At 38.0% G+C, this 25,807-nt stretch overlaps 1 protein-coding gene across 1 annotated transcript in view; it reads right to left on the bottom strand.

Annotated features, from left to right (window-relative positions):
• Positions 1-22,424, bottom strand: part of LOC123936300 (phosphatidylinositol 3,4,5-trisphosphate-dependent Rac exchanger 2 protein-like) — a 45,454-nt gene extending 23,030 nt beyond the window's left edge. The window contains exons 1-3 of the mRNA XM_045996928.1: positions 22,406-22,424; positions 15,007-15,108; positions 11,237-11,398 (exon numbers count right to left, since the gene is read on the bottom strand). Coding sequence (XP_045852884.1) covers positions 11,237-11,398; positions 15,007-15,102 — 258 coding nt within the window. The 5' untranslated portion in view covers positions 15,103-15,108; positions 22,406-22,424. The remainder of the gene's footprint in view (positions 1-11,236; positions 11,399-15,006; positions 15,109-22,405) is intronic.
• Between the last annotated feature and the right edge of the window lie 3,383 nt (positions 22,425-25,807).

Genomic DNA, 25,807 nt, shown 5'->3' with positions numbered 1-25,807 from the left:
AATATCCATTCTCAATATCCGTTCTCAGAGAAAAACAGAACTTTTTCTCTAAGGTCAAGAACACAGAAGGGATGTCCACTATCACCACTGCTATTAAACATAATACCAGAAGTACTAACCTCAATAATCAGACAGGAAAAAGAAATTAAAGGCATCCTAATAGGTAAAGAAGAAGTGAAACTCTTGAGTCTTTGCAGATAGGATACTTTATGTGGAAAACCCAAAAGACTCCACTCCAAAACTGCTAGAACTCACACAGGAATTCAGTAAAGTGTCAGGATATAAAATCAGTGCACAGGGGGCGCCTGGGTGGCTCAGTGGGTTAAAGCCTCTGCCTTCGGCTCAGGTCATGATCCCAGGGTCCTGGGATCGAGCCCCACATCGGGCTCTCTGCTCCGCAGGGAGCCCGCTTCCTCCTCTCTCTCTGCCTGCCTCTCTGCCTACTTGTGATCTCTCTCTGTCAAATAAATAAATAATATTTAAAAAAAAAATCAGTGCACAGAAATCAGTTGCATTTCTATACACCAACAACAAGACAGAAGAAAGAGAAATTAAAGAGTCAATCCCATTTACAATTGCACCGAAAATCATAAGACACCTAGGAATAAACCTAACCAAAGAGGCAAGGAATCTGTGCTCAGAAAACTATAATGTATTCATGAAAGAAATTGAGGAAGACAAAAAGAAATGGAAAAGTGTTCCATGCTCATGGGTTGGAAAAACAAATATTGTGAATATGTCTATGCTACCTACCTATAGCAATCTACACATTTAATGCAATTTCTATCAAAATACCATCAATTTTTTTTCAAAGAAATGGAATAAATAATCTTAAGATTTATATGGAACCAGAAAAGACCCCAAATAGCTAGAGGAATGTTGAAAAGAAAACTAAAGTTGGCAGAATCACAATTCTGGACTTTCAGCTCTATTACAAACCTATAATCATCAAGACAGTATGGGACTGGCAGAAAAACAGACACATAGGTCAATGGAACAAAATAGAGAGCCCAGAAATGGATCCTCAACTCTATGGTCAACTAATCTTTGACAAGGCAGGAAACAACGTCTAAAGGAAAAAAGACAGTCTCTTCAACAAATGGTGTTGGGGAAATTGGACTGCCACATGCAGAGGGATGAAGCTGGACCATTTACTTACACCACACATAAAAATAGACTCAAAATGGATGGAATACCTCATTGTGAGACAGAAATCCATCAAAATCTTTGAGAAGAACACAGGTAGCAAAACCTCTTCAACCTCAGCTGCAGCAACTTCTTCCTAGAAACATCAGCAAAGGCAAGGCAATTGAGGGCAAAAATGAACTATTGGGATTCCATCAAGATCAAAAGCTTTTGCACAGCAAAGGAAACAGTCAACAAAACCAGAAGACAACTGACAGAATGGGAGAAGATATCTGAAAATGACATATCTGATAAAGGACTAGTACCTAAAATCTATAAAGAACTTACCCAACTCAACACCCAAAGAACAAATAATCCAATCAAGAAATGGGCAGAAGACATGAACAGACATTTCTGCAAAGAAGACATCCAGATGGCCATCAGACACATGAAAAAGAACTCAACATCGCTCGGCATCAGGGACATACAAATCAAAACCACAGTAAGATACCATACCATACCAATGAGAATGGCTAAAATTAACAAGTCAGGAAACAATAGATGTTGAAGAGGATGGGGAGAAAGGGGAACCCTCCTACACTGTTGGTGGGAATGCAAGTTGGTGCAGCCACGCTGGAAAACAGTATAGAGGTTCCTCAAAAGGTTTAAAATAGAGCTACCCTATGACTTAGCACTCTCACTCCTGGCTATTTACCCTAACGATACAAATGTAGTAATCTGAAGGGGTACATGCACCCAAATGTCTACAGCAGTAATGTCCACAATAGCCAAACTATGGAAAGATCTGCAAGATCCCTGAAGATCTCTTCTGAACCTTCTCCAGTTTGTGAGGGTCTCCCTCAATACGGAACATCTTCAGAAGTGAACACGACCACCCAGATGCAAGCTGGCGAATAAATCATATAGTGATATCAGTATTTCTCCAGACCCCTACAATATATATCTTGATTCTATAAGATTGGATTAACACATTTATGGCAATTCCATCTTACAGGTAATTCCAAGTGCTCCATTAGTCAACAACGCCTCTGGATCATTTTCCTCTATTGTATGCTTAGTTTGACTTTTGATTTAATCTAGATTGGTAGCATAGCAAACTATAAAACCCCTTACTAATATTACAAATACATTATGGTTGGGGGCACCTGAATGGCTCAGTTGGTTAACTGTCTCTTTTCAGCTCAGGACATGATCCCAAGGTCCTGGAATGGAGCCCTGGGTCAGGCTCAGCCTGCCTCTCCCTGTCCCTGTCCCTCCACTTGTGCTCTCTTTCTCTTTCAAATAAATACAATTTTTAAAAAATCTTTAAAAACTACATTATGTTTAAGTCATTACCATAAGTTCCCATTAGCTCCTAGCTCCTGATCAAAAACCAGAATAATATTAATTGACCTCTGTGAGGTAAAACACTTCTTTTCAAAAACAGCCCAAAGCATCTGTTTAATAATCTATTAATGAAACTTTGTGGGGTAATGACATAGAGCCCAACAATCTTGTTATCTTTTAAAGTATATCTCACAATATAAACATAACATCACTCCTATTATATTTTACTAAATCCTACCAAGACGTTTCTATCCCTGTAATGATATGTCTTTAATATTTAACAGCAAGCTTTAAGAATCAGTACATTAGGTACCTTTACTATCTTCTACCAGAGTAGAATAGTAATAGTATTAGATAATAGTGAACTACTACTATCACATGAAATGTCCATTAAATAAATCCAGGAGGATTGCTTACGCACTTAGAAGGAATCTGTGTTGAACATACACATTTGTCTAAAAAATCTCCTTCTAAATGAATGGCCTATAGCATTTCTCTTTATACCATGTGTATAAGCTGTAAATGGTCAAGAAGAACCATTGTGCCCTTGATTTACCATGATTGAATCTGTGCATTATTACTAGGACAATGGCAACTAGAAATCAGTAAGAATCTCTTAACTACAGAGACATACAATGTTAGAAATATCAAAAATTTGACCAAGTGTATATACCGTCTTCTGTATAGTCATGATATGCCTCTCACTTCAAATCCATCCCATGTACAAGTAGACACTTAATAAGCGTCTCTTTTTAAATAATGTTGTGTTATTTTCCCCTTGCTTACATGATAAATCTACCTTTCTCTGTAGCTAAAACAAAAGAAAACAAAACCCTCACGACTTTATCTTTAAAGTAAATGAAATGTATGATATTTCGAAATTACATGCAATTTTTTTTTCATTTACCTAGAAATCCCAGGAGAGCTTCTGGGGTTAGAAATAAAGAAGTCAAGCTACAAAATTCACGGAAGGAATTGAAATATAGTATGGCGATGAACATCAGATTACTAGGTAAGAGTCAGGAGCACTAAAGTCTATCAAAATGACAACGTCAGGCAAGTGAACTAGAATATAAAAAATGTCGAAGCAGTAAAACAAGCCAGGCAGATCATCAGAAGACAGCAAAGCCTCTAGGGCAATGGGTCTCAAAGTTTAGAGTTTGGGAGACACACCTGATATGCTTCTTGAAATTCCCAGGTTCCCTGGTCCTGCCTTCGGAGATTGAAACTGAGTAAAGCTGGGGTAGGTCCCACGTCATTCCAGTAAATGCTGATGCATGTGGAACACTCTAAGTAAAATTGCCTTGGAGGCTTTGAGTACCTGATTCCAGGTGCTCAAGTGCATCCTATGGCAACCCTGCTGACAGGGAGATAGAGGTGAGCACAGGTCTCTGCCTGAGGTAGTCCTGACTGCTTCCTAGTCCCAGGGCAGATAGGCATTGATCGTGTTACCATGGTCGCAAATATACCACATGGTCATCTCTGGTATATTTCATCACTGGTGAATATTCACTTATACCTAAATAATGTTACATAACCTAGGTAGTGTTTTATCTTCATTTTGAAAATTGATGCTAATTTTTAAATCTAGAAATCTTTTCTTTGGCAATTCCATATTTAGTCATTGAACAATCATGTATGATAAACACTTTTCTCTAGATGAATACTAAAGTCAGGGTTTTAACATTTCTATAACATGCCAAACAATGTGTTAAACATTTTTTCCTTGTATAAATCTCTAGCAAGTTGGCTTCTCTGTAAAGTTTTAGGAAGCAAGAGGGAGAGAGGGAGACGGGAGGGAGGAAGAAAAGGAGGAAGGGAGGAAGGAAGGAAGGAAGGAGGAAAGAAATATGGTGGGAGGACAGGAGGAAGGAAAATAAAAGAAAGGGAAAGATGTTTGGTTAGATCAGTTTTGTACAGTCTTTCATGGGTCACCAAGTAGATATTGAAGGCGGCAGATTATTTCACTATGGGAAAAAAAAATACCCTATAGAAATACTTTTACAAAGATGGAACTTCATGTGTCTGTGAAAAAAATATTGCCCATTAAAATAAGCTATTTTAACAGTACAGTGATATATCATAGAGTCATAAACGAACATTTGAAGGCAAGGTATAAAGAATTATTTTAAAAAGTAAGAGGGGGGCGCCTGGGTGGCTCAGTGGGTTAAAGCCTCTGCCTTCGGCTCAGGTCATGATCCCAGGGTCCTGGGATCCAGCGCCGCATCAGGCTCTTTGCTCAGCAGGGAGCCTGCTTCCTCCTCTCTCTCTGCCTGCCTAGTTGTGATTTCTCTCTGTGAAATAAATAAAATATTAAAAAAAAAAGTAAGAGGGCTTGTATAAATCATTAATTTTGGACTATCTGAAAGCTATTGCCCATAATGTAATATGTATATGTACATATTCAATACAGAATTTTTTTAAAGATTTTACTTATTTATTTGACATAGACAGAGAGAGATCACAAGCTGGCAGAGAGGCAAGCAGAGAGAGAGGGGGCAAGCAGGCTCCCTGCTGAGCAGAGCCCGGTGTGGGGCTCGATCCCACAACCCTGAGACCATGACCTGAGCCGATGGCAGAGGCTTTAACCCACTGAGCCACCTATGCGCCCCAGTACAGATATTTTTAAATAATGTGTTTGCCCATATGATTCAGACTTTTGCTGTCTCAGCAATCCCTTAAAAAATAACCAAAATAATGTACTTTTTTCATCTAGATGATTTATCCTTTTTAACATGCATTTCCCTTTAAGAAGCAACATTTATCATGTAAAATCACACCTGTGATGAATTATATATATATATAGAACTAAATACAGCAAAGCCCCAGCAAGGACGTTCCATGGATGGTTTTAATCCTGACCACTTTTATTAAATCAGGAAAGGGAGGCTGAGTGGCCGTTCAAGGGGAGAAGTAACCACCCATTAATAACTGCACTATGGGTGGCAATCTACTCATCCAGTGCCTCTCCTTCCAAAAGCTTCTCTTTCTAATCCAGTCTGTGGAAACCTATCTCATCCCTCCTCCTTGGTCCCAGCAGGTGCAAAGGCTTGGGACATGACCCCTGTTCCAGATTCTAGTGGAAGAAACAGATATGAAAGCATAGAATTAAATGCAGTGTGATCACTGCAGTAACAGAATAGCAACAAAATGAGAGCTGGCCTGAATTAACACTCTTAGAGATAGCTGTGTGTGTATGATTATTTGTTTATCATTAACTATATAGTTCATTCCATGTCGTGGTTTCAGGTTTCAATCACTCTTTAGGGGTTTTCTTTGTCAGACTTACAAAGTACACCATTTCAGTATCACCTTCTGATAGGGTGAAAAGATCAGTCTGAAATGGATGGAGCAAACCATGACTTCAGTCACTAAAGCCAGGACCCAGCGGCAGTCCATGTTGGCAACCCTCCTCACCAATGGCTCCTCTTCCCACTGTGGGTGTCTCATGGTCAAGATCCAGCCAGAAAATGGTGATAATTCAGAATCTAATTTGTTAAGAAGCTGAATAATTTTGATTCTATGAATTGGAGGTATAATCAGGTGTGAATTATATAGTCAGTATACATGAAAGACTAGTAAATTCAAAGTGCCATTACAGAATTTAATGTAATTTAATTTAATGTGGAATATGATGAATTTCCATAGGTGGACACAAGTTAGGTGACAAAGTATGCTTTCAGAAAATGACAACACCCAGAAAAGACAGTCAGGAGCGTGTGGATTTATTTTATGGCCCCTTTTCTAATTTCCAGTGTGTCTTCAAACATTAAAATGATTTATGAAGCACTGCAACAATAGAACAAAGCCCCACCTCTGAAAAAGACCCAATGAAAATACTATTGCTAAACCACATCTGGATTATTTGAAAGGTAAATCTTTTTATGTTAAGTTCTCTTAATATGTTATGGAAGGGTTCATTACTGATTCTTTGCAGCTATGAGGAGGCAAAAAATCACTATAATAGGAAACTAGTCACTAATTATCTGACCCCACTGTCAGCGCTCCCTGCTTAACACCAGAGTCTACCCCATTCATCTTGTCAACTCAATGTTGAATGTCAATACTGGAAAAACGCAGACTGCAGAGAGAAGGCATAATCTTGGCAAAGGAGGAGGATGACAGGAGGCCCTGAAACTTCCCCCAATCATATACAAAGCACTGACAGATGAAGATCTAACAAGAGCTAGACCCACTCACGGTGGAAGAAAAGAAAATTGACAAGAATGACAACTAGGTGGGCGTCTCATAAGAGAATGATTTCAGTATCAAAGGAGTGTCTCAAGAAAATGAATGAAGCATTTGAATATTCTTTCAAAAAACCTTTTAAATCTACTAGAAAAGTTAAACATGAAATGAAGAATATCACATCATTTTATCATAGAATGTCATAAAATGTATGTCCCACAGCAAGATTTAGCATTTGGTTCACTCTTTTTGAGATTCAATTTATTAAATGATGTTTTAACCTAGATTCTGTCATCTATTAGATAAAACTAATAACATAAATGTTCGTTTTATCGAAATGAAGTCCCAATCAAGCTTCCCCCCTCCCACTTAGGAAATTCTGCTCCCTTTCTACATAGATTGACTTTCAATGGCCTTCTTCCCAAACCACCTATCCTTAAGCAACAAGGGCCATCTATAAATCAGTTCTGTCTCAAGGCAGTAGACAAATTTGTATCTACCAAATCACCTTGTAGAAAAGAAAAAAAAATTCTCATCACAACCTCTGTTAGACTCATACTCATAAAGTAAGAGAACATGACTTGAAGTCAATATACTGTCAGACACAATCATATATAAAAAGCAGGAAATGGATGTTAAAACGGTTTTGTGCCATTATATTTCTCCACGCAGAAAGCCAAGAGGTGTCAAATTTCTATTCTGTTTCTATTTCATAAAATGCAGTAACTATTTTGATCTTATTTTTTCCAGCACCTTCATATTTTAATAATTCTCCCTCTTATCTTTTAATATGATTGTTTTCAGATTTGAGAGATCTATTCCAAACAAGGCTATCACGGATATAAAGCTGAATTACCAAGTGATATAATGCTTTTTGATACTCCCTTGTTGACAGAGTTCATTAGGACTCCAAAGATTAGAGTTACCATTACAATACTATCAATCAGCCAAAAAGCAGACCAAGACGGCGACTGGTCCTGCTCTATGAAATGAATCAGTGACTCTGATTAAACAACTAATGAACTTCCTTTCCAAGCACACTGATCACTGCCCTACAATTACCTTTGGCAGAATATCCTGTGCAATGCTCTGAATGTTGGAGAAGACATAAAACTGAGATATCATAAATTATACTAATAAAAGGCAGAACTTCAAATCTGAGCAATTAAACTACAGATCTTCTGTAATGACAGTCACTATGTAAATGATGACAAACACCTAATTTCTATAGTCAATTTACTTCTAAATGGCAAGCAATCAATGTAATCTAAAGAATTAGCTTAATTTTTTTCTGAGTAGATACAATATTACACGGTGACAAGGAATATAGGTTTAAACTCTGCCATCATTAGCTATAAGCACTTGGGGTAAATCATATGGGCCCTCACTTTTTAAATCTGTGTAATGGGGATTATAAAACCTCAGCGAACTGTTAAGGGCTCACCAAGATTGCATACAATGGAAGATTAGCCTTTCCTCAAAAGGAAAGTGGCTGACTGGCCAACAAGGACCTCTGTCCTCCCCTAGGCAAGACTACAGGAATCTTAGATTTTGATCTTGAATCTTGAGTGATGTAATAGAACGGTAGAAAACATTATTAGAGTCTATCCATTTTACTCAGGGCACTGATGAACCTACCTACCAGTTTTGGCTGCCTAGACACCCTTGAGAGTGTAGCTTTTCTACTGATTCTGTGAGCTACTCCGTATCTTTTTAAATTAATTTTTCTTTTTGTTTCTGTGACTTGGAGCTATCTAACCTTAAGTGAAGTGATATAATACCTTCAGTAGTCAGGAGCTTGTATTAGACAAATAGGAATTTCTCAACGGTAAAAATCCTACCATTGAACCCGAGCTTTAAAATACTTCTCATTTGCGTAGGATTTTATAGTATTCAAAGCACTTCCACTTATTTCATTTGACTCCTGTAATAATCCACATACTATGTGGGAGAGGTCTGATGCATCATCCCCAAAGTAAGGGTTAGAGTTCGGACTAGAGAAAATCATGTTTCAACTCTGTGTTATCTAATTTGGGACCATAGATTTCAATCACTTGTTTACCTAAATTCAACATAAAGGAATGTAACGATAATTTATAGCACAAAATATTAGACAGGCAAGATACCAGACAGTTTTTACTCTAAAAAGCCTTCTTTTGATTAATGAGAAAATAAGACTGGATAATTGACTTACATGAAATAAATAATCCACCTAAGGTGAAAACAATGCTGATTCATGCTGTATCAGATTCAGATCCCATTCAAGAAATTTTATAGTTACTGGAGCGAGGGTGTCATCCCTCAGGTGGTCCTCAAGGGTCTGCAGGAGCTTGGGGAAGGAACTAGACAGGGAGTTGTTTTGCAGCCTTCTTAGCTCAAGACTTCTCACCTCAAAGGCTTTTTAAGGAACTCTCCGTTCTTGGCCAGCATGCCACCTGACATCTGCCCTTGGTCGTGTCCTAACCCCACTAGAGCTAACTCTAAACATACACAAAGCTCTCTGCAAGCTGAGCAGTAATCTTTGTTTGCAATTCAGAGAAAGCCCTGTAACTATCCTCCTTCCCTCCCAGGGCCTGCATTCATCCTGTAAGACTACCCCTCTCTCCTGGACAAATCGGGAGTCCTATCAGCAATTTCTCCAAAGCTTCCAGGAACAGACCAGGTGTGAGTATTATAAGAGCTTTCCCCCTCTCTCCAAGCTGGTGGACTGAGATGAGGAATCATGTTCTTATCAAAAGTTGCCAACCAGTTAGCTGGGCCTTTCTCCAAGCTCCGTTCCCTCAATGTCCCAAAACCCCCCAAAGTAGCCTGGCTGTGTCTTATGCAATTATATTCAAATCCTACTCCAATAGAATCTGCGTCACTGCCCTTTTTGGGGACCTGAACTCATATGATCTCCTCTGTGCCTGCTGGGACTGTAGTTAAATCTGATTTCCTGCAGCCAGTTTCCTCTGTCCCGATGCTGCATTTTTCTCTTGCACTTCAACTGTTTGTTGTAAACAGAGAGCGCTGGTGAGATTGAGGCACCCCCTGTTAGGGGCTGTAAGTAACGGAACATGATCCACACACATTCTTCCTCTGAGTAACTGCCATGCCCAGAGCAAGAAATATCAACTTTTTAAAGAATCTCTTAATTCTGCAGTAGATACAATTTTTTTTTTGGAATATACATGAGGAGGAACAAAATTATGACAGATTCCATTCCCCTAGAGTACCGAGAAGAACCTGTGAGGTTTTGTTTTGGGAAAAGGCCTGGCAAATATCAATGAGAAACCCTGCAGTTTAAAGCATGTTCAGTTTTTCTTCCAATGCTCGCGTGACAACAGAACGACAAAAGCAAACTTCAGTCCATTTTTCTCAACCCAGCAGGACAAGCGCTCCCCAAGAAAGGAATTATCATCATGAATCAACTGCAAAACACACAACCATTTTAACTGACTGAAATAATTAGCATTCATGCTGAAATGGGAGGTCCCCCTGGACACTTGAAATGAAAGAATATAGATGAAGAGAAAACTTCCATCCCAGCTGGATTTGAAAATTTCATGGTGAAGGGTGGATAAACTGGGGAAATCCCGGAGGTCAACGTTTGAGGTTTCTTTGCAAATCTGAATGGATATAATTTTTGAATGGATTTAATTTTAGATCTAAATGGAAACCAACATATTGAAGATATGAAACAAATCAATTATAAGGTCCTAAAGATACAAAGCAATTCACTCGAATTTGTGTGAAAACATTATTTGGTTGGAAACATTTTAAATCTTCTCTATCCCTTTAAAAAATGTCTTAATTGCTTTACTTTATAAAACTAAATGATACCAGCTGAAAGCTCATCTCATCTCAATTAAGTCAATTTAAAGACAAAATTTCAGTTTATGCTTTATATAGCACTAAAATAACATAGGGCTCCAACCCCATGAAATAACAAGGATTCAAAGTTACCATGGATGAAAACATATAACAGAGTCTGAATATCACTTTTTGTTTGCTTCTTTTATCATTTAAAAAAAATCTTTCTTTAATGAGTCATAAATCCGTAAGACTTTTCATCTTGAATGGACCTTGAAAATCACATCATAAGACAGTTTCTTCATTTAGAAATGATGAAATAATTGCAAAGAAATGCAGTTTAAGAGATTAAGTGACCTTAACATGAAATTCATCATCAAACACCTAATTTAGAATCTGAAAATAACAGTATCATAGAACACATACCGGGCGTTACTCCCCTTCCTTACTCTCTCCAGGTTTCAGGCTATGTACTTATTGACCAAAGGAAGGCAGGGAAAAGGATAATCAAGATGCACAAATACTGAAACACCAAAGCTTATAACCCACACAACATTAGAAGGCTCTATGACAAAGCTTTCAGGTTGACGTTAAGTCAATTAACTTGCCACTCTAAAGAGATTTAAAAATAATAATGACAGCACTTTGCAGAAATGGTTATAGCCCTCTGGCATTATCTGGGAAAATGACCATTTATGGCTCCATCCAATGTCAACAATTCTACATGCAGCATAAGACATAACACAACTATTTTAAGCTCCACTGTTGAGTAGAGTAAATGTACCTCCCAGCCTTCAATGTGAGACTGCCATTCCTCTAAAACTTCTAACTTCTCCATCTGCCTCTTGGCCTCGTTTATGTTGGGGTAGACAGCTTTCATGGCTTGGAGGGCTTCCATTACTGCTGCGTAGACACTGTGTTTCCTTGGAGTCCGCTTCAGCAACTCCTGTTTATACACACAAAAAAAAAACAAATCGCCCTTTGATCTTCAGCTTTCTGGTATAGCAGGTTCAGAATGACCAGGAAATGAGAACTGCAGAGATCGTGAGAGCCACCTTCAGAAGGGACATCACAAACTCCACTGAAATTCAGATCAATGAATGTACGTTACCCTGACACACATTTTGCAGCTCCTTTAATTTTTTGGCCTTAAAATTATTTTGTTTTAAAAACTAAATTAGATTTCTCCTTTTGAATTCTCAAGTATCTCACCTGCAGCATGTAATTTGTTTATAAGATTGACCTCTGCTCCAACAGAAATAGAACTCTGTATGTCTTCCTAGAGTCTTAGCGGAACAGTAAGTCTTTAAATAAATATGTCCCATAATTTCAAAAATAATTTCAATGCCTTATTTCCTAAAACACTTTTGAGAAACTACAAAAACATGCCATGAGTAAAGCAAAATTTTTAAATGATGTCTTATACTCTAGCAAAATAAGTAACTTACAAGTTCCATGATACTCCATCACTAACGGAGCAATTTATGCTATTTACACCAATAACTCGGTTTCACTTTCTACAGTGAATGAATTGCCATAGGCCCGTCCAAAGCTTTTTTTGTTGTTGTTTTGATTTGGGTTTTTTTTTTTTTTGGCATTTTATGGTTTTGTCCATTCAGGATATCAGAGCAAGCGTGATCTTTAATCTTTTAAATATATTAAAAGGTTTTGTTTGTTGTTTAGAAGCACGAAATAAACATCTTCACCCACTGTCTAGACAGTTGTGACCACATTGCTTTTTAATTAGTCATTTTCTCTTTACTACAGTTGCCATCATCACATTAACTAACACAATTACAGAAATCCTGGGGCAAGTCTTTAAAATAAGTTTCTTCATTCTTAACATCCAGTGGGAAACTATGCAGTTGTTATACTCTCTTGAGGTCTGTTGCTGTTGAAACTTCTGCCATAAACTTTGACCCTGCATTCAGTATGTTCACATTCCGTTCTGCAGGGCTAGCACCAGAAGAGTGCACATTACATCACTCCCAAGACAAGATTTAAAAACTTATGTTGGATCACAAATCCATAAAAGAGATATGCTGGCTTCTCTAAAAATTCTAAAGTGCAGAAGTATTTGTAAATTATGTGAAGTGGTCAAGTCAGTCTGCAGACTGTGATTTGAGGTCCTATGGAATTGTGCCAGTGCATATCTGTGAAGTTGAGATATGAATGTAGACAATGTGAAACAGCAAGAAAAATGAGTAGTACTAATATTTTGTCAGTTACTTTCTATCAACATTAACTGGTTGGCCACGCCAATAATTTCAAGTTCCACAACGATGACTGATAGATTGTATAACACACAGCCTAACTCCTAATGCTTTTCTCTGAATAAATAAAACCAACCAAAATGAAAGAGACTATAGGCACAATGGTACAACAACAAAAAAATTATCAACACCAACATATCTACTACACAAATAAATAGTTTCTTCATGTTTCTTTGTGAAGATAATCATCCAAAGAAGGGGAAAGATGTCATCTTTCCACTTCTCGAAGGAGCTCTGAGTTGATCTTTTTCTTCCTAAGCAAGGATGGGTCCATTATTCTATCTTTGTAGAGGTCAGATCAGCCAACCCTATCTGGTGGTCATCCCCATCCAGAAGTGATTTAGAACAATTACTTAGCATGATATCCTTCTCTTAATAGCACTATCCCTTCTGACTCTTACAACAAAAAAATGCCTGGGATTCCAAAATCAGGTCCAGGAACAGCTGACGTGATCTGAGTCACCAAGTCAAGAGTCTGAAAGGACTCTCAGAAAGATAGGAGTCGGGACGCCTGTGTGGCTCAGTTGGTTAAGCGGCTGCCTTCCGCTCAGGTCATGATCCCAGCGTCCTGGGATCGAGTCCCACATTGGGCTCCATGCTTAGCAGGGAGCCTGCTTCTCTCTCTGTCTCTGCCTGCCACTCTGTCTGCCTGTGCTCACTCTCGCTCTCTCTCTGATAAATTAAAAAAAAAAAAAAAAGAAAGATAGGAGTCACGTTTGCCCCAATCTTCCTGAACTGAAGACCATATTAAAGTTCTGCAGAACTGAAGATCCCCATGTTAGCTTCCCTCTGTGGCTTAAGCAAGCAATTTTGACTTGTTTTTTTAATAAGGAGAAATTGTTTTCAAAGAAATTTTACACAAAAACCCAATTATGCAACTCATGGAAGTTGTAGTTAAAAAAATGTATTTTAAGTTCAAATTCCTTACATTTGTTTCTCAAAAAGTAAATCAATAAGAACACCAGTTAATATGTGCAAAACATATTGAAATATTTTAAAAATTTAGAGAGCAAGCAGTAGTTCATCTATTAAGATAAATCAGAATCAAATATATATGAATAATAGCAGCTAACATATACGGAGTACATAATAACTAACATATACGGAATACATACTGTGCTAAATGATTTGCATGAAAGTTGAATTACTATTTTTATGTAATACATTTTCCATATGTGTGTATGTATATATGTATATACACACATACACAGACATACACATCCATTATACACATCCTTGCAGACATACGCTACAATTTCATCATCATTTTTTCTGCTTCATTAATAAAAACCCAAGGCTTTAAGAAGTTAGATTATGTGGGGGCACCTGTGTGGCTCAGTGGGTTAAAGCCTCTGCCTTTGGCTCGGATCATGATCCCAGAGGCCTGGGATCCAGCCCCGCATCCGGCTCTCTGCTCAGCGGGGAGCCTGCTTCCCTCTCTCTCTCTCTCTGCCAGCCTCTCTGCCTACTTGTGATCTCTGTCTGTCAAATAAATAAAAATAAAATCTTTAAAAAAAAAAGAAGTTAGGTTATGTGTTCAGTCATAGTAAGCAGAATACTTAGGATCTGAACTCAGAGTTCCTGTGCTCAACCGCCAACCCAAACTGCTGTTCTAGTTCCAAGAAGCACCATTTCCAGAATTGCTATTCTAATCTATTCACATATTCTTACAGTACAAGCATAATTAGCACATTAAAATGTGTATTTCACAGTAACACTTTTAGTCATTGTAATGAGACAATGGCCTACGACCATTAATGGGTCCACAGGCAGTATTTGCTTAGCACCGTCGTTCTACATCCTACCATTTATTGTCCCATGTGACCCACAACATTCCCTGTAATACTGATTCAAAAACCAAACTGTGAAATTAGGTAACTTTCACTTTAAGTTCATTAGCATCAAGAGGAGACCAGTGTAAGGGGAAGTCAAAAAATAAAACAATAGTAGATTTACTTAAGATAACGAACCCTGTAGACAATATGCAATATAAACTTGTCATAAGGTATTTAATGGGATCTATCTTGAAACTAATGCATTTACTCTAAATGAAACTCAAACGGATAAGTTTTCTACAAAGAGCACTAAAAAGTCTCTTTTCCTAAAAGATTTGTTTCCTAATCCATATATATGTGATGAAATAGCTATTTTCCCTAGTAAGTATAATCTGCCATTTCTTTAGAAAATCAGATTATTTAAAAGAAAAACATTTTAAAGCAAAATATGCAGCAAAATATGCAGATACAAGAAAATACTACCGTGAAATAAACACATAAAATACCTTCAAAAGGAGAGGGTATTTGCAAATTCTTTGTATTGGTGTTACTAAATATCCTTCCAGGGGAACATCTGTATTCTTCCGTCCTCCAAGTAGCATGCAGTTCTGCAGTGGAAATAAAAATAATTAATCGCAATTTTTTAAAGCTGGAGCCATGAAATTTTCTTCTATCATAAAACTTTCTGCTAAAATCTTTTGAAAGCCTGTCTTTATACCTTCTTTCTCTGAGATGAGCCTGTGAAATCACAAAGAACATTGACAGAAGACAAAGAGAAGTATTTTCGTATCACGTTAGTTATAGAAACCAAAATAAGTTTTAAATACATACCTTTAAAATTAATTTTTATGTACTATCCTCTAAAGTCTGAGGAAAAAGAAATAGGATAGAGATGGAGGAATAAATGATGGGTAGGTGGATGGATGGATGGATGGACAGATGGGTGGATGAATGGACTGATGGATAAATAAATAACAGACACAAAGATATACAGATCAATCCTGCTTATAAAAGGAGTTGTGTTGTAGCTGAATTGTGGTGTTGTGCTGTGTTGTAAAGAGCAGGGCCTGAAGACAACCAGGTTCTATACATCCTCACCACTGACTAGTGATGTAACTTTGGGTTGATTTCAGAATGCTAGTTTTCCTGCCTGTAAAACTGTCATGTTTTAACCAAGTGATTACTCAGTCACTTTTAGCTATAATACCACACCAGGGACAATGGCCAGTCAGTCTCTGAGAAGGAGGTCAGGTATGATCACCAGAGAGGCAAGATGAATGGAGAAATCTCAAAAGCAGCAATCAGAATATCATGAAATAGAAGGAAAATCAACTCTGATTAAAAAAAAAAGCCTATATCCTCTGAAGCATCTGGTCTTTATTTTATAATTTAAGTATCAATTTAAAAAAGAAAAAGATTAGAAACTTGTGCCAAATCCTTTTCCTACAATGCCTATCAGAGGGACTGGCAAAAAGAAAGTAGTCGATAAATATGTAATAAACGGAGAAAAGGGCTCCTCAGATATCATACTGATAATTTAGCAACCTTTATACCAGCATTTTACAAGGGATGAGACTACTGTCCTACATTCATTGAGAAGAGAGACCAAGAGCTGAGCAGGAAAGGATGAAAAAGAAAAGACTGTTGTGAGCAACTTGGCTTTAGCCAAGTGTATTTGAGTCAGGAAAACTAACATCATGACTTTAACTTCACCCAGACACTTTAGAAGACAGGGGAGCAAAGAAGTGTTCTGACTCAAGCATGCTCTTTGAGGGCTTCATCCCCCCATTGCAATCAGTTTATCAAAATATTTTTTTCCAACCCCACATGGTGTTGTCCCCAGAGGAACCATATGAAACACAACTATGTACATCTCACTGTATTTCCAGTGATGTTTCAGCATCCTTACATATGTTAGCGCCCCTTATAAACACAGCCACCCCTTTCCCTAGCCCCGTGTTGAGGTACCCTAAGAAATTCATGACTGCTTAACACACTGTTATTTCCTTGTCTAAGAGGACTGTACAGATCATGAACTGTCTTCATAATAGCAGAGGTGGGTTGTCACTTTAGACTGGCTTATGAAAGCCAACTCTCTCTCCATGCGTCTACAAAGAATATCTTCTAAATGAGCTCCCACAGATCTCCCTGATGATGAAAACTGTGCCAGCATACCCAAGTACCCAAATAATACCACCACCAAATCTGTAAACTCTTACCTGTCTTCCCAAGGGTGACTGTTATTATCCCCCATTTTATGGAGATGGAAAATGACACCAGCGATAAAATCAATTTCTTAAAGTCATTCAGGTAATTAGAGATCACTTAGTACCAGAGCAGGTATTATAAAAGCCAGGTTTCCTACCAGACTATGCTGCAGGATCATCTAAAAACCAACACTCTTCGGACTTGACTGGCATGGCTTGACACAATTCAGTCAATAAACTAGATCAAGGGGATCAAAGAGTCAACTGTGCTGAGAACAGACTGGATTCACTAAGACAATGAAGCTTTAACACCTCCTAAAAAGCTCTAAAATTTTAGTGGCATAGAAGCCTCTTCTGGCTGTGGCAGAGAAAAGAGATCAGTAAATCCTCTTCCTAAAAAAACAACTGTAACCTCAGCAAAATTGTCGAAAATATCAACTTCAGGGCTCTGGAAATCAACTAAAGTCAAACAAAAAAACAGAGAAGTGTTTTTTCCATGAAAAACTGCGGAAATTTCTGGTAAGAAAGGTGGGAGTCTATAGCATTCTCACAAGAGCTTCTCCCACCTTCCCCCTGCCTCCTCATGCTTCCGCCCTCCTCAGCTCGCCCTGCACAGTGGCCCTATCAAAATGGTGCTTCCACAGTGGCTCTCCTGCAGTGGCCGCATCACAGGGGCCCTGACATAGTGATAGACCCTGAAAACCTGCTTTCAGGTGGGGCTGCAGAAAGTAAATATCTCACTCCTGAGGGCGTTGTCAATAAAGTTAGCACACTATATAAGAAAAATGGAGAATACCTACAATTCCGTTGGCCTGAGATTATAGCCCTCTTTGGAGCAGATATCAGGCTGTGCATCTGTAGAAAAGACCCAAGGGGGAAGCGGTGTCCCCATGGAAAGAAAAACCTAGATCTGACTTGAAAACTGCCTACTCTCTGAATGTCTCCACCACCCCCCCTAAAGTAACACATAGATCCATAGACAAGATGATTAACGATGTTTGGTCACCTCTGACAAACCACCGGCAGAACTAAGTTAAGCAGTTACTGGAGTGACCCCTAAAAAGAGAGGCTAAATTAAAGAACAAAAAATTGAGTAGAGAGAGCAGTTGTACATACAAGAGTCAAGGTTCTTAAATCAAGTCCAGGAAAGTTACAAAAAGGCAAAACAGAACAACACAAACAAAAAACAACCACCAACTTCAGGAAATAAGACTTGATAAATTAAGATGAATATTGTTCTTAGAGCAATCACCCCCCCAAAAAATAGTTCAAAAAAATCAAAAGAGGAAATAAAACAGTACACTAAGGAAGGTAAAGGAGGAACAGAGGGGCAACAACAAAAACACATACAGAAAAAACAATAAAATGGTACCTGTCAATACAACAATACCAATAATTCAGTTAAAGATCAATGAATGGAACACTCCAATCAAAAGTCAGAGATGATCAGGCTGGATAAAAAAATCAAGATCCATAATGATGTACTGTAGTTGGCTAATTGAATTTAAATAAAGTAAAATTTTAAAAAAAAGGCAAGATCCAACTATATACTGTCTCCTAGAGACATGTTTTAGATTCAAAGACCTAAATAGTTTGTAAGGAAAATACTGGAAAAAGATACACAAACAGTACAAGAAGTGTCATGGCTATAATAATATCAGCCAAAACAGACTTTAAGAAAAGAAATATCCCTAGGGACAAAGAAAAACATTTTATGATCAATAGAAATACAAATACAAGCACTTTCAATGAATATATATTTAACAACAGAGCCCCAAAACATATAAAACAAAACTGACATAATTGAAAGGCAAGACAGACAATTTAACAATTATACCTATAGATTTCAATATCCTACCCTCAATAACTGACAGAACACCTAGAGGAAAAGAGAAAGAAGAGAAGAACAACACTATGAACAAAACTGACCTAACATTTATAGAACATTCCACCCAACAGTTACAGAATATGCATAGTTTTTAAGCACACATGGAGCATACAGAGAGGGGGAAAAAAACAAACAAACAAAAAACAAAAAACTCCAGGACAGACCCTATGCTAAACCATAAAAATGTCTTAATGAATTTAAAAAGATTTAAATGATTTAATTATGTTCTCTGACCAAAATAGAATTAAATTTAAAAAGTCAACTACAGGAAGAAATCTGGAAAATTCCAACCTTGGGAAATAAAGTAACGGAATGTTAAAACTCATCATTCTAAGATTTTACCCTACTGACAAGCTCAAAAGTCAACCGGCCAGAGATTTCTGGATGCTGGAAGAACACATGAAACTCCTAGGCCAGAGCTACAGGACTTTTTTTTTTCCCTGAAAGCAATAGCAGTAGCCAGAGTATCATTATTTTGGGGCCAGTTTGCCAAGGCTCAGTTCCCAAATAGCAACATAAGAAAGACCAGGTGGCCCATGCACATGGATACCAGGAAAGGAGACCTGAAGCTAAGAACCATGCATCTTTCATGAGGGCAGCAGGCATGACTGCCCGCCACTTAGGAGGAAAAGAATATCTCTACCTTCTGATATAAACATCCTTTATATCGTGATATAAACATCCTTTAAAGATCAGCCAGAACAAAAGCAGTCAGTTCCTCCGCTCAGAAAATGTGCAGGGACACAGTCCCATGCAGAACTGCCTTCCAAGACAAACTCTAAATAAAGAATAGACGACAGATATTACAAAAGAAACGAGACCTTTTCAATAACTGAATGAAACTGAAAACACATGTAAAATTTTATGAATAAAACTAATGCAGTGTGTAGGACAAAATCATAGCTTTAAACACCTATGTTGGAAAAAGCAAAAAGGTCCCAATAAAAACTCTTGACAAACTATGAATATAGTGGAACTTCTTCAACTGGAAGAGGACATCTGTGACAACAGTAAACTTCACACTTCATGATGAAAAACTGATTGATTTCCCCCAAGATCAGAAACAAGGCAGGCATGTCTGTTCTTATCACTTCTATTCAATAGTAAACTGGTTTTAACCAGCGCAAAACCCAGGGGGGAAAAAAGACATCTATATTGAAAAGGAAGTAATATAACTGTCTTTACTCTCAGATGACTTCATTCTATATGTAAAGTGTCCTAAAGAGTCTACCAAAAAAACTACTAGAACTAATACATGAATTTAAAGCACACGATACAAGAATATACAATAAACAAAAATAAATAAAAGTCAAATGCTTATATGGTAGCAATGAACAGTCCAAAAAATGATATTAAGATCATTCCGCTTAGTGAAATAAGTCAATCAGAGAAAGACAACTATCATATGATCTCCCTGATATGAGGACGTGGAGATGCAACATGGGGGGTTAGGGGATAGGAGAAGAATAAATGAAATGAGATGGGATTGGGAGGGAGACAAACCATAAGTGACTCTTAATCTCACAAAAAAAAACCTGAGGTTTGCTGGGGGAGGGGGCTTGGGGGAGGGGGAGTGGGCTTATGGGACATTGGGGAGGGTATCTGCTATGGTGAGTGCTGTGAAGTGTATGAACCTGGCGATTTACAGACCTGTACCCCTGGGGATAAAAATACATTATATGTTTATTAAAAAAAATAAATAAATAAAAAATTTAAAAAAAGAAAAGAAAAAATCATTCCAATCACAGCAGCATCAAAAAGAGCAAAATACTTGGGAAAAAAATTAACAAAGTAAGTATAAAACCTGAATACAGACTTCTTAAATAAAATGAAAATATGTTCATATGGAAAAAATTTAATAAATCCTACTTCAACAAAATGTAAGAATTTTGATGTCCAAAAGATAACATTTTTAAACAAACCACACTGAGTGGAAATATTCACAAATTATATGTCAGATACAGAAGATGTGTTCCAAAATAAAGAACACTTATAGCTCAATATAAGATAAACATCTCAATTTAAAAAGGGAACAAAAGATTTGAATAAGCATTTCACCAACAGGATATATGAATGTCTAATAAGAACATTGAAAGCATGCCTGGTATCAGTGGTCATGAGAGAAATGCAAATAAATATCATCTTGAGATAAACTACACATCCACTAACCCAGCTACAATTGCAACTGGTAATACCATGTGTTTGCAAAAATATAAAGAAACTGCAAACGTACATTGCTGGTGTATATGGCACAGTCATTTTGGCAGTTTCTTAAATATACAATTACTATGACCTAGCAATTCCACTCTTAGCATCCATCCAAGAGAATGAAAATATCCAAAGACTTGTACATGAATGTTCATCTCACCATCGTTGATAAAACAGTTCAAACTGGACATTTCCTGACTTTTTCTATACTAATACCTCTCTCTGAAAAGATCTTCAAGGCCCATCATTAATCATACTTGCTTGCTGACCCAAAGTCCATACACCGGCAAATGGATAAATAAAATATGGTATAGCCATACAACGAATACTATCCGGCAATAAAAATGAATGGCATATGGATACATGTTACAATGGAGATGAACCTCAAAACATTTACTCAGTAGAAGAAACCAGGTGTAAAATATTACATTGAACCATTCCATTTTTTTTTTAAAGATTTTATTTATTTATTTGACAGAGAAAGAGATCACAAGTAGGCAGAGAGGCAGGCAGAGAGAGAGGAGGAAGCAGGCTCCCTGCAGAGCGGAGAGCCTGATGCGGGGCTCGATCCCAGGACCCTGAGATCATGACCTGAGCTGAAGGCAGTGGCTTAATCCACTGAGCCACCCAGGTGCCCTGAACCATTCCATTTTTAAGAACTATCCAGAAAAGGCGAACTACAGAGATTGAAAGTAAATCAATTGATAGCCTAGAGTTTACAGGGGTTGTAGAGATGAGCCATGAGCAGGCATGAGGGACTTTTCAGGGTGCTAGAAATCTCTATAACTGGATAGTGGGGATGGTTCCTCCACTCCACAATTGGCTAAATAGTATTGAATTGTACACTTACAATGTGGTCCTCACGGGCAATTAAATTGTCCAAATTACTACCAAAATATGCATTTCTCTGTGCTATCCTAAAGAAATAAAACATATATTCTTGGGACCTGGGTGGCTCAGTGGGTTAAAGCCTCTGCCTTCGGCTCAGGTCATGATCCCAGGGTTCTGGGATCAAGCCCCGTATCCGGCTCTCTGCTTAGCAGGGAGCCTGCTTCTCCCTCTCTCTCTGCCTACCTCTCTCCCTACTTGTGATCTCTGTCTGTCAAATAAATAAATAAAATCTTTAAAAAAAACATATATTCTTATTCTTTCTGTGAATAAAGTGAAGTGAGTAAGGAACTTATGCAGGAGAAAGTTCAATCTTTAAATTTCTTTTCTACTATACCCACAAATCGCTTCCTTCCTGTGATGGCCCCACTTACAGCTCTCTTAGCAAAAGCAAATGAAACCTAGGGAGCTGAGGGATATACAAGCAATGATGAACTCTGGCATAAGTATCTTCTCTCACTAAGAATCTGAGGTTCTCACAAACAATTCATAGTCAGCCAGGAGAGGCCATTATCAGTGATTTCCCATCCATGAGCTTCTGCCAACTCTCCCTTCTTACGATTAGAGTCCTTTGGGACTCTAGTCTCCTAGCCCAGACACATTTAAAGCATTGTCCCATGAGTAATTTTTGCACCACATTGACACTAGTTCTTGGTTCCTTAGAGAGCCTAGCAACAAATCACAGCGTATAGTAACACTCATATATATACTTACCAAAAGAAATGTGCGGATTGTTCTTATTTTAAGTTCGAGAAGCAATTTCTGTGCCTTCTCATGGTTACTACAATATTCATCATAGATACCAAACTTGTCTTTCTGTGAATTTGAATAAGGATAAGTTAGAGTCATGGTAATACCTATTTGGAAAGATCAACCTGTGTGATGTTTGTGAACATATTTTATGTGTCCAAAGCGTTTACTATATTTTGGGAGCTCTACTCCGTGCATGTATCTAAGCACACTTCATTTACCAATTTTATCTGATTCAAGAAGAATCATCTAGGAAAAAAGGTTATATGAACTAGAGTCCAATATGAGGTATGCAATACTAAGTAAATGAGTCAAATGGTAGCAAATTACAGAGAAGAGAGTACTTAGCTTTCCTGAGACGGTCCAGATACAGCTTTAAAAAAAAAAAGTAGTATCTGAGCAAGGTTCAGAGAGATGAATGCATCATTCCCAGGCAGGGTGAGGGAAGAAAGCATTTTAGGAACAGGGAAAAGCATGTGCCTGATCATGCAGGAATAGAGGGACCTAATACCCTGCAGTTCACATGCACCAATCTGGACAGCTGTGTTTAGGAGGGACATGGACAAACAAGAGAATAGTCAGCAACAAGTGACTAAGATAATGATGGACTTAGAGTCTCCAAATATGAGACTCTCTGTGACAAAGTATGAGAGGTCATTTCAAGTAGAATCATTTGTTAGTATAATAAAGTAAAGAAATGGTAGCTACTTTCAGACAGCTGTCATAGTGTAATGGGACTTACAACACTGTGTAGCTCCAAAACACAAAACTAAGACCACTTGGTGGACATTGCAAGGGCAATCCATAATGGGCAGTGGTAGGCAGATTCAGGATTAACATAAAGATCTTCTAGTGTTTATAGCTTTCATTAAAAGAGATCAAGTAGGAACAAGATAAATAACCTTCGTATTTGCCACAGAAGGGGTACATTCAAAAAGGGAGTAATTTCACCATCATGACCTCTAAGCTTCCTTCTGTCATTAGATTTTTCTCTCAGCGGCTAGGATTAGTATCTACCAAAGCAACTCCAATAAGAGGAAGACACAGAAAATGTATTGATCAAATATTAGAACCAAAGTACACCCTCTGGAATTTCCATGACATACATTTGGAAAGCAACACTGAGTGCTATTTTATATAGCCAGCAAAAAATATATTGAGTTACTTATTTCAAGAGATGGTATGACCCAGAAGGAAATACGCTTCAGAAATAGTTTAGCTAAATACATGGATGACAGATTCATAGTGTGTTACTGAGGAAATGGATGTCAGAGTGCAAGATTCCCCTATGAGGCCCTGGACTAAGGCAGCTGATGCTCCAGCTGGCTGAAGATGTGAATTCCTTCATGAAGAGGAACAGTCTGCAGTAAGTGCACACAAACATGCGTGGTTTCCAGTCATACCCAAGGAAAGTACGGCTTGATCTTCCTGCGCCAAGGAGCCTCTCTCCATTTAATATTAAGTACCTTTATGAAATATTTCCTGATTATAAAAAGAACATATGCAGCTTTGCCCACTCCAGACAGAATTACAGACCTAAAAATTACTTACCGTTAACTTTCTAAAGGCTAAATAGAAATAAAAATAAACAAAAATTGACTTCTGTGACAAAATACTCTTTTGCATTTTTAAATAAAACATCAATTTTATGGCATTTTGGTACAGAGAGGAATTCAGGTGGGTGAAAATTAGCATCAGTGGAATGCTATAAATAGCAGCACTATTTTTTTTTTTTTTTGCTATGAATGCCCTTCAGTTCTGAAAATAATTTTCATTTTATAGGTGACTTCTTTATAAATCAATTGCACAAATAATTTCAACTATCCTGTCCAAAGAGACGAAAATGATTACACGAGCATGATGTGTAATTTGAAGCAACAGAGGACTGACTGGTTATTCTTCTGCACCACTCAGTAAGACCTTCTGAGAAATTACCCTTGAAAAACAAGAGACTCCTGCATCTGTGTACCTAGAGTGACAGGGCTCCTTCACCTGCAGGCTTGTTACCAGCCCATTAACAAGGCAACATTCTGACTCACAAAAGGCTCATCACGCCATTGTAAGAGTAAGGATTTTCTGCCTCAAAAGGGAAATGCTCTATGTTTGGGGGAAACATAAAAATCCATTCATTATGAACAGCCTGAATATTCATTAGGATTCAAAGCTACAGAGGATGCCAAGAACTAACTTGCTGGAAAAAAGAAAAGGCTGTTTGTTCTTCACTGAATAAAATGGATGATGTGAGGACCTCACCCCTTTCCTGGCTCTCAGTGGAAGATTTCATTGGCCTTAAAAGACCCCAAACTTTCGGTGTCACATTTTACTTCTACACTGAGTTCTCACACGCTACTGTGCCAAAAGCTGAACCTTAAAATCTGGGGGATGGGGCAGAGCTTCTAAAATAAACAGAAATTGATCTTACAAAGTGAAGAAAGCGGGTTCCCACTTCTTGTTGAGTGTTAGGTTCTGGATGCAGGCATTCTTCCACGCCTTTTAAAAATTCCTTAGGTACAGCAAGGATACCTTCAATATTTGAGAACAGCATCTACAAATAAATATAATAAGTGCAATAGTGAAGCAGGTCAAAAAAAAAAGTCCATGAGAGGATAGTATTCTCTTTGCAAGCTGAAAATTTCAGGGCATGCTTATCCTTTCTACCCACGCAGAGGGCAGAGGACCAATTTTGTCTGGACATCCTTTCTACTCCTACACAGCTCTGGGAACCAGGAACCCATTCCTGGCTCTCAGGAAAAGCCTGAATAACTAAATCCAAGCGTGACAGTCCCCAACCCATTAGTGAGAATGGGCAGCAGGTAACATAGTGCAGGCAGATTTGCTGGCAGGCTTTTGGGGGCAAAGGCTTCTTTGGTCTCTGGAACAGTATCCTGGAATGGACAGCTTCCCCTCTGGAAAGGTTCTGTGTCTGGAAGTGATAGCTTGGACAGCTACAAGGTCATTTTGCAGGGATGAGAAGAGCCAGCCCTGGGGCAAAGCAGATAACCTGGATGAAAGTGAAGAGCTAGACAGAACCTGGCAATCTTATCGACCTCCCTGAGTCACAAGTCCTGAACCGTCTCTTCTGTCTGGAGTCCCCAAATGAGAGCTGATGTGTCTTCAACTTGTTTGAATAATAAGTGTCTATTGCTCGGGACCAAAAGCACACAAACTAAAATGCTCCCATGGTAAGAGAATTTAAAAGTTCATTTTTAATTTATAAAAAAATAGAAGAGCCTATAAAAATCCTTGGGAATTTTTTTTTTTTGTAAATAAAACAGCAAATCAGCACCAAAAATAAACATCAATAATAATTTAGGCAGCTTAAATGAATAATAACAGTAGTGCAATTAATTTTCATTTACCTCCTCC

Source organism: Meles meles, unplaced genomic scaffold, assembly GCF_922984935.1.
Source record: "Meles meles unplaced genomic scaffold, mMelMel3.1 paternal haplotype, whole genome shotgun sequence".
NCBI classification, from domain to species: Eukaryota; Metazoa; Chordata; class Mammalia; order Carnivora; family Mustelidae; genus Meles; species Meles meles.
The sequence above is the reverse complement of the archived record's forward strand: the minus strand, read 5'-3'. Positions and strand labels throughout refer to the sequence as shown.